Source organism: Panicum virgatum, chromosome 5K (assembly GCF_016808335.1).
Source record: "Panicum virgatum strain AP13 chromosome 5K, P.virgatum_v5, whole genome shotgun sequence".
NCBI lineage: Eukaryota > Viridiplantae > Streptophyta > Magnoliopsida > Poales > Poaceae > Panicum > Panicum virgatum.
The window spans coordinates 17,896,759-17,906,701 of NC_053140.1; the positions used below are offsets into that span (position 1 = coordinate 17,896,759).

General features: G+C 56.9%; 1 protein-coding gene across 1 annotated transcript; it reads left to right on the top strand.

Annotated features, from left to right (window-relative positions):
- Window positions 1–540: 540 nt before the first annotated feature.
- On the top strand, window positions 541–2,623 carry LOC120706758. Its single transcript, XM_039991472.1, has one exon. It carries the CDS (start codon window positions 680–682, stop codon window positions 2,291–2,293), a length of 1,614 nt encoding a protein of 537 aa, XP_039847406.1. The 5' UTR covers window positions 541–679; the 3' UTR covers window positions 2,294–2,623.
- The last annotated feature ends 7,320 nt before the right edge of the window (window positions 2,624–9,943 follow it).

Sequence of the window (9,943 nt, forward strand, 5' to 3'; positions counted from 1 at the left end):
AACAGAGTGATAATTAGTTTTATAATTACATTATCTTTAGTCATTCTAATTTTGATTGAAAATTGTTATAGTAAATTTCTTCCAAAATTTTGTACGATCTAAACACGAACGCCTTTTGACAAGGTCAATGCGACTCTCACTTGCACATTGACCACAGCACGTGAGGTCCTTAGCAACAGTGAGGGTCTTTTCTGCATTCGCCAAACTAAATTTGTCCGGAGGGGGGAAAGGAAAAGAAAAGAAAACAGCGAGGAGGAAGGAAACTCCGGTAAAGACCAAAACCAGGGGCAGCCCCCCTCCCAGCAGCTGTTTCACAATCCAGTCCTCCGCAGTCAGTCTCGGATCTTCTGCGGCCATCCCGGCCAACGCAGGGAGCACCACGCTGAAGCGCACGCGCACGTGAGCCGAGAGCGCGTCGGCACAGGGGATCCCAGGCGGTTTCGCGGCCCTGTGGGCTCCCACCGCTGGAACCAGGGCGGCGCGGGGGGCAAAGCCAAACCGAGTACCCGAGCCGCGGCCGGGGCGGCCGCAGCCGCACGGGCGAAACCGGCGGCGACCGCCCGCAGGGCTGCCCCCATAAAGACTCCCTCCCCGCTGCCGCTTTCCAACGGCGGAGCGATCGAGAGCCGAGAGCGATCCACCGAGCGAGAGGGACAGGGAGAGAGATTGGGGTTTGGCGATGGAGAGGGGAGACGGGGGTGGAGGCATGGCGCCGCGGGGCGGCGGCGGCGTGGTGGGGTCGGCGGCAATGCTGGGGCTGGACATGCACCTGGCCCCGCAGCAGATGCACCCGGCCGCCGCGTTCCAGCACCAGCAGCAGCAGGCGGAGCACCACCACGGCGGGTTCCAGCTGCACCAGGCAGCGCCGGTGAGGCAGGAGCAGCCGTCGTTCTCGCCCTACTCCAACACGTCGTCGTCCAGGGTCGCGGCGGGGGTCGGGCACGACGACGAGATGGTGGGCAACGGTGGTTTCGGCGGGAAGGCCGGCGGAGTGGTGCAGCAGCCGCAGCAGATGGCGGCGGCGGGGGTGTGCCCGTGGACGCGGATGAAGTGGACGGACACCATGGTGCGCCTGCTCATCACGGTGGTGTACAACGTCGGCGACGACGGCGACGGCGTGGCGCCGGCTGGAGGCGCGGGGGGAGGCAGGGCGGCCAAGGCGGGCTCGTCTGCGCACGGGCACGGGCACGGGCACGCGGCGGCGGCGCAGCAGCAGCAGAAGAAGGGCAAGTGGAAGTCGGTGTCGCGCGCCATGGGGGAGCAGGGCTTCACAGTGTCGCCGCAGCAGTGCGAGGACAAGTTCAACGACCTCAACAAGCGCTACAAGCGCGTCGTCGACCTGCTCGGCCGCGGCCGCGCGTGCCGGGTGGTCGAGAACCACGCGCTGCTCGACGCCATCGACGACCTCTCGGCCAAGGCCAGGGACGAGGCGCGCAAGCTGCTCAGCTCCAAGCACCTCTTCTTCCGCGAGATGTGCGCCTACCACAACGGCGGCGGGCCGCCGCACGCCGCGGCAGGGGGCGACGCCGCCTGCCTCCACCACCCGCCGCCGGCGGCCTCGTCCGCCGCGCGCCACGTGCAGCAGCAGCAGCTGCAGCACCAGGCGGCGGCCCCCTCCCCGCCGGGGATGAAGGACTCCTCCGCGGACGACGACGACGACAGCGACGACGCCCTGAGCAACAACGGGGACGACGACGAGGAGGACTACGGCGACGACGACGAGGACGGCCAGTGCCACGTGTACCACCGATCCCACCACCACCACCACCAGCAGCGCGGCAAGCGCGGGCGCGGCGAGGACAGCGGCGCAGCGGCGGACGACGACCACGAGGACGACGCCGGCGGGAAGCGCGCGCGGGCGGCGGCGTCGGTCGAGCAGTCGGCGGCGGTGCAGCAGCTGAAGGGCGAGCTGGCGTCGGCGACGGCCGCGGCGGCGGACCCGCAGCAGGCCCGGTGCTGGGTGCGGCGGCGCGCGGTGGAGGTGGAGCAGCAGCAGGTGGCCCTCGAGTCCCGCGCCTTCGAGCTGGAGGCGCAGCGGCTCAAGTGGGAGCGGTTCCGCGGCAACAAGGAGCGCGACATGTTGCGCGCGCGGCTGGAGAACGACCGCCTCCGCATCGAGGGCCACCGCATGCTGCTCCTGCTCCGCCACAAGGACATCGAGCTCGACATGGCCGAGGCCAACTCCTCGTCCGTCGACCACCACCCCGCCACCGCCGCGTCGCCGCTCGCGGCGCAGCACTACCAGCCCCAGCCGATGGGGTCCAGCCCCTCCACCGCCGGCCACCCCAACTAGGAACTAGCTAAGCCGCCGTGCGAGAGCCTTTCCATTACCGGTAGCGGTCGGTGGCGGTTCTTTTTTTCCCTTTTCTTTTTCTTTTATAAAAGGAAAACTTCACTAGTGTATAGGAGGAGTTCTCTTTCTTTATTTGGACAAAAAAAACTGTAGCAGCATAAATTGTGCTCATGTTTCAGAATTTCAGGGCCTAGCTAGTGCCGTAGTTTGTGCGTGTCAGGATTTCAGTGTGGCTGTTCATAGGGGAATGGGACGCGGCCCTGTGTGGCTGTGTCAGGTCAGAGTCTAGGCTAATGCATTCAGTTAATAGTATTTTTTTCTCACACCAAATCAACATTAGTCAACAATCACCAACTAGTAGTATTTTTCTCTTACAACAAATCAGCACCAGCCACCAACCACAGGGAACAGAGTAAATGTCTGCTTCTCTGTTCCTGAATACCATGTCATTGTGCAGAGATGTTGACACAACTGCACGCACAGAAATTGAGAAGCGTTTGCATGGAACAGTATCGGGTGTGCCGACGAACTACTCCGTCGCGACTCGCGATCTGCATCCACCGCCACCATTTGCTAGCCCCAGCGAGGAATCGACGGATTCTTTTTTTTTTTTGCGAGGAATCGACGGATTCTTGCAGCGGCAGCGGTGGCGGTGTCAATCCTCCAGTACCAGAATGCTCGACAAAATCATTACCGATTCTACAATCGCGATTCTATCACATTTTGGAAATACGATGTATACATTTTATATCGTAAACATTTAACATATTCTAAAAAAGGAAATCTATAAGGCTGATTCTAAGATATATGTAATTCTGTATCGCTGAACCAAAAAGGACACTCCGGAGGCCTCTGCGCCCTTCTGCCAAACCAATCTCCCCACGTGTCTCTTGCATGCCCAGTAATTTGATTTGTGCGCCTTATACGTGTGACGCGTGTCCCATGATTATGTCGCCTACTGATCACCGCGTTCTTGATTTTTATTCTTCTCTGTGGGCCTTTTGTTTCTGAGTAAATTCCCTCTATACTATTGAAAAATATAACACATCCCTTATGTGCCATTGAAAATTAGCACATCTCTTCAATGTCATTGTTTTAATTTTTCATTCCCTCTATGCCATTACTGTCAAAAATACTAACGGAGCAGTTAAACTATGAAAGATAAAAAGACAATAATACCACTGGCTCCTATTCCTTGCCCACTCTCTCTACCACTGACGTGTGGGACCTACGCATCAGATTCATCTTCAACCATCCCCCATCCGGATCCTTCCAACGCGGCGCGCGCGGGGGAGGCCTGTGCCGCCCCCCCCCCCCCCCCCCCCCCCCCGCCGCCGCCGCACCACAGCCGTGGCCGCCGCCGCGCGCGCCGTGCCCTCCGCCGGGACCCTGCCGTCGCCGCCGTCGCGCGGGCCGCCCCGCACGCTGCGTCCTCGCCACCAGCCGCACCCTCCGCCACACCCCTACCCCGGCCACCGTCACGCTGGCCGTCGCGCGGGCCGCCGTGCGCGCCGCGTCCTTCGTTGCGGGACGCGCCCTCCGCTGCAGCATGCCCCAGCCGCCGTCGTGCCAGCCGCCGCGCGTCGCGCGGGCCACCGTTGTGTGGGCCGTGCCCACCGCCGCAGCATGCCCCGGCCGCCGTCGTGCTGGCCGCCATCACGCGCGCCGTGCCGGTCCAGCCTGCCGCGGCCGCCCATGCTGCCCCTCCGCCTGCGTGCGAGCGATGCTTGCTACCCGACGGCAGCCGGCAGAGGGTGCGTGAGGGCACGGGTCGGCGCTCGCAGTGGTGGCCGGCACGACGGAGCCACGGCAACGGCGTGGCGGAGGGCGGCCGACGGAGGTGCAGCACGGCACGGACGGCGGGCGACGGAGGCGCAGTGCGGTAGCTGGCGGAGGGGGGGCGCGCGGGCCATGGGTCTGCGGCGCGACGGGGCCACGGCAGGGCCATAAAATCGGTTGGGATTCAGTCGACTGGCGGCTGCTCTGCTTCTAGTGGCCGATGGCTCGGGCGCTCTACCTCACCGGCGACCTGAGCGCCGCGGGAGAGGAAAAGGAGAGGCCGAGAGGAGGAAGGAATTTGACGCCGTTAACTGTCTTTTGACGGCAATGACATAGAGAGGATTGAAAATTAAAAATGATGGCATTGAAGGGATGTGTTAATTTTTAATGGCACATAGGGGATGAGTTACATTTTTCAGTGGCACACAGGGAATTTACTCTTTGTTTCTCGGTGGACCGGTCTGTGCGTCCCCCGTGCCTCTGCAGGCTATGTTTAGTTCGGCGAAAAGTTCCCAAAATTTTTCACTGACGCACATCACCTCGAATCTTACGATATATGCATGGAGTATTAAATGTAGTTAAAAAATATAACTAATTGCATAGTTTGGTTGTAAATGACGAGACGAATCTTTTGAGACTAATTACTTCATGGTTGGACAATAGTTGCCAAATAAAACCGAAACGTGCTACAGCAACTTTTTTGCGAATTTTTCGCGAACTAAACACACCTTCCTGTTGCTGCGGACGTAGGCCTGCTAATGGGGCCAAACCCGCCCCTAACCCACCCCAACCCGCCCCAAAAGTGCGGGTCATGCATGGGTCTCACGAGACAGGGAGAAAGAGCACACAACAACGTAAATACCGACCCAACTCTATGGCACTCAGGAAATGCCTTTCCACAACAACGTGAGAAAGCCTTTCTGCTGTTAAGAACAAACTTCCAGTACGAATTATAAACTCTGAAAGGATCGATGGACTAAGAGGGGGGTGAATTGGGCCTTTTTCAAATTCTAAAACACAATAAAGCAACCTTAACCTATGCAATGCTAGTAAGGCACCAATTCACCAACCGGATAACTAAGCTACCTACACAAGCTATGAGAGATATAACGAGAAGTAAAGCCTAGCAAGGTAGAGCTAAGTAATGATCTCTAAGTCAAGCACATGAATAAATTGCATGAAAGAAAATGCTTGAATAAAGAGAGTGGACAAGAGACGACCGGATTTTTTCCCGTGGTATCGATGTGTTGGCACATACCCCTAATCCACGTTGTGACACTCACAAAGAGTTTTGTCACCTCCCATGTCACCGAGACGTGGGCGCTCACTAAGAATCTCCGTTCACCATCCCGGCGTGGTGGAGATCAAGCCACGTACAATCTTCTTCTCTGGGCAACAATCCTTGGCAAGCTCCGCGAGAAACACCTCGATCACCAAGATCGCCTAGGTGATGCCAATCACCAAGAGTAACAAGCTAGGGCCTTCACTTGAGCAAGAACCGATCACCAAGAACGGATGCACACAAGCTTCTCTCTACTCAAGTCCTTAGTCTTGCTTCTTGATTGATTGAATGAACAAGTATGTGAATGATGAAGCTCAAGATGGCTCTTGACTATAGTATGAGTGTTTGGATGTTGCCTGGTGTCAAGAGTAGGCAAAATGACCCATTGGAGGGGTATATATAGGCAGCTCACACGAATAGAGCCGTTGGAGAAAAGCTGCCAGAAAACTGCGTAGCGCCGGTTAATCCGACGATCCTCCAATAGCCAGCGTCGGTTTAACCGATGAATGTAAACTGCCCCTTCTGAAAACTAGCCGTTACAACTTGGGCAGATTAACCGACGTATCATCGGTTTAACCGGTGAGTGTAGTTGTCCACTGATCAGCTGAAATACCAAGTCTCTGGACAACTGCACCGACGTTAACTCAAACTTATCGTCGGTTTAACCGGTGAGTACAACTTCTGAAATCCTTTGAAAAACCATCTCACTGGTCAATTGCACCGACGTCTTGATTCAAACATCGTCGGTTTAACCGGTGTATAGAACTTGAAACACCCTGGAAAAACCAACTCTGGACTAATGCACCGACGTTAAATTCAAACACGTCGGTTTAACCGGTGTATTGACTTGTCCAGACTCTGCTGACTTCGTTTAACCGACGTATAGGAAAATGAGAGCGTCGGTTAAACCGGTGTATAGACTTTTTCCTGATTTTGCCTTTTCTGATTTGAGTCTTGATTGAAATCCAAATATTCTTGAGATATAAGTTGAAAACCACTTATTTGAACTTCTGGAAACCTGAGTGACCATAGTGTGCATCCATTTTTGATTGACCATGTCCATGCTCAAGTTACTTGGCCTTAACCCCTCTTAATAGTGCGATCACTACAAAACTATAAAACATATACTAACTTAAGTGTCCTTCTCAACCTTACGACACTTAGGACTAGAAAGATCCTTAGTCTTGTTATAATCTTGAGTTGAATATGAGATCGCCTTTTGAATAATGAAATTGAGGGGCCTCTTTTGACATATGACCAAATGAGCGATAATGATCTATTAAGCTGCACAAACTCATTAGTCACAATAATGGTTGTCATTAATCACCGAAACATACCTTGAGGGCCTAGATGCTTACAAACTCCCCCTTTTTGGTGATTGATGACAACACAAACATAAATAACGAGAGAGCGAGAAAGATAAAGCAAGATAAACACAAGCAAACTCGAAAAAGGACCAAAGAGCTCAACGGCTCAAACGAAATCTATAGATATGTCTCAAACCACAGCATACACAAACGACAAATGTACATATCCATGAATTAACACCAAATGTGATACAAAGCATCAAAGTCCTGATAACTACGAGCTCTCTCTAACTCTACCCTCCCCCTGACTCCAACTCCCCCTGACTCTCTCCCCCTTTGGCGTCAAAGCACCAAAAAGGCGAGCTACTGATCCGGCTGTCGCGGCACGGCGAGGAAGCGGTCCGGGTTATCGTCGTCGTCGTCGGACGGTGTACCCTCAGTGACGGATGGGAGCTGCTGGTCAGAACTGCCTGCTGGATCTGAACTGACTGGGGGTGTAGCTGTCGTCGAGGCTCTCGTGCTGGCACTGCCTGGAAGAGGGTCTGTAGAAGTAGTAACCGGCTCAGCAGAAGATGTGTCAACATCTGAAGTAGTATGTGCTGAAGCTGCCGGCTGTGTCGACTGCTGAAGCAAAGAACCCTCTCCTCCTCCCCTGAAGGTAGTGTCTGTGGTACGACGGGGAGGGCGACTGACTAGACTGCTGAAGGAGACTCCTGGAAGAGTGAAGTCGCTGGCAGTGGTGAGAAGAGTGGACGACCGGCAGACCCAAGTAGTGCGGACATCGAGAACATGGTCTCCGGTGTCGCTGAGAGAGCAGGAGCTGCAGTAGTAACTGGAGGAGGAGCTGGTGTGACCGCAAGCTGAGGTGCTGCAACACCCTAAAGTCCTGGCTACTGCGGGGCGAGTCCGGTGTGAGAGTGAAGCTGTGAGATCATCCCGAACATCGCCATCATGCCCTGCTGCATCTGCTGGAACTGAGCGTCTGTCCTCTGAGAGACTCTATCAATAAGCCCGACAAAACGCTCCTCGGTCGCAGCCCGCTCTTGGGCGGCCTCCCTCTGTATAGCAGCAAGCTGAGCCTCATGGGCTCTCCTGGCCTCCTCCTGTGCAAGCCGGTCCTCTCTCTGCTGAGTCATGAGCTGCTGTAGAAGTGCGGTGAGCTCGGACGGCTGAGACACCTAGGACTCAGAGACTGTAGCAGCAGCGGCTGACTCTGGGGCTGGCTCTCTGGATCCCCCTGCCTCGTGGTCGTGACTAGCTGGGGCTGCTGCAGGGAAGTACTCGACGTCCTCGGAGGAGTCTGACTCAAGCTCAGACCTAGTGTATCTCATCATCTCCTCCGGGAAGCTGGGCCTCGGCAGCTAGCAGTGCCTCATCCTCCTATGCCACTCGGGCCTGTGCCTCTGGTGACAACTGTGCCATGGCAGCTCTCTCTGCCTGTCTGCCCCTCCGCCGGTCCTGTGGTGCTATGGGTCGGTAAACTGGGAACCGGGGAGCCTCGTCCTGACGGTACACACTGCTGACAGGTGACTCTGCTGGTACAATCATCGAACAAATATAGCTGATCCAGTGTGCATAGGGGAACTGTCTCACGACCCCCATCCCGTCAGTGATCACATCCTCGATCTTAGCCAGAATAAAGTCAACTATATCGAACGGCTCGTGAGTGAGGATGTGAAGTAGTAACAGCTGCTGCAAGCCTGTAAACCCCTCTGGGTAGCCACTCCTCGGCAACAACGTCCTCCGGAGGGCCATGTGTACTGCGTATGCCTCAGGGGTCAGCAGGCTGGGAACTCTGGCGTAGGAGGCAGGGAATGGCTGGCGGAAGCACTGAGAGATCACCTCGTGAGAATGTGCAATCCCGCCAATCATAGCTCTGCGCGGTGGATCTGCATCTCCGTAAACCATCTCGTGCAGGGAGACATCAACTAAGTCAACTCCGAGAATCCCTGCTATAGTCGCCCTGGACAGACCAAAGACCTGGCCTCCAAACACGAAGTGTACTGCTCTGCGCTCGGGAGTGATCCAGGCTGTGGCGTAGAACACTCTGACCCAGTCCTCTATGTATCTGTTCTGCTCAATCTGGAGTAACCTGGGCAGGCCCCTGAAGTGAGCGAAGTGCTCTCTGACATCTGCTCCCCCTGCGGCTGTCCTCAGTGACACCCAGTCAAGCACTCTGTGCAGGAAGATCCTGTGGCCCTGCCTCTAGTAGGTCTCGTAGAAACTGGCCTGAAGAAGCGTCCAGAACCTACGGTCGACCCTGCTGTCACGTGTCACGGGGAACCAATCCTCCTCCTCGACACTCCACCTGAGCATCTTGACCTTTGCCGCATTGGCCTTGGTCAAGTTCTGGAGCAGCACACCTGGCTCCAGATGCACAACAGCGTCCATACAGAACACTGCGTGCTCGGCCTCTAGGGCCTCGGCTCTACGAGCTGCTGTTGCTGCTGCGGACCTGCGAGGCTCCTATGGCTGGTGACCTCCTCGCGTCCTCGGTCCAGTGCGACGCTCGGTCGCTGGCGAAGTCTCTGCTACTGGGGATGTCTGCCGAGTGCGGCCAGACCGTCGTAGAGTCGGTGCCTCGTGTGTGCTCTGCCCCTGAGACTACTCAGACTGCTCAGCCTCTGAATCTGAATCTGCAGCTGTATCTGAGTGATCTGTCTCTGCTGCTGCCTCGGTCGTGGCTCTGGTGGCCCTGGCACCTCTGACTCGGCCCATACCTCGGCCTCTGCCCCTGCCCCTGGCTGGCGGATCCCTGATCGCGAACGGGCGAGCACGGCCTGACGCCTGCTCCTCGGCGGCCTTGGCCACCATCTCGGCCCTCTCGGCCTCTCTATCTGCGCGAGTCCGCTTGCGGACTGGCTTCTCGACAACGACTTACTTCCCCTTCCTCTTCTCGCGACCCATCTCTATCAGGCAAAAACTCGAACACCTGGTGAGCGTGGAGCGGCGGCTGCGGCGTGAATGGTGTGGAGGCTTGGAGGCGTGGAGGCTGCGGCTGCGGCGTGGATGGCGTGGAGACGTGGATGGCTAGTAGCACGGCGGCGCTTGGCGACGGAGGCGCGTGCGGGCGGTGCAGGTGGGCGGCGTGCGGGCGGAGTCCAAGCGACGGTGGCGCTGTCTGCGCGCGGCGGCGGCTGCTGATGAGCGAGGGCGCGGCGGCGCGTGGAGTGCTGGTGATGGTGTGTACGGGCGGCGGTGAGGTGTAGCGGCGGCAGCTTGAGTCGGGTACGGAGCGGCGGCAGCGTGAAGGGAGAAGGGAAAACAGAGGGCACGGCACGA

Excerpts from the sequence above, each read along its gene's own strand:
- LOC120706758 (XM_039991472.1), top strand. The coding sequence starts at position 680 with ATGGAGAGGGGAGACGGGGGTGGAGGCATGGCGCCGCGGGGCGGCGGC.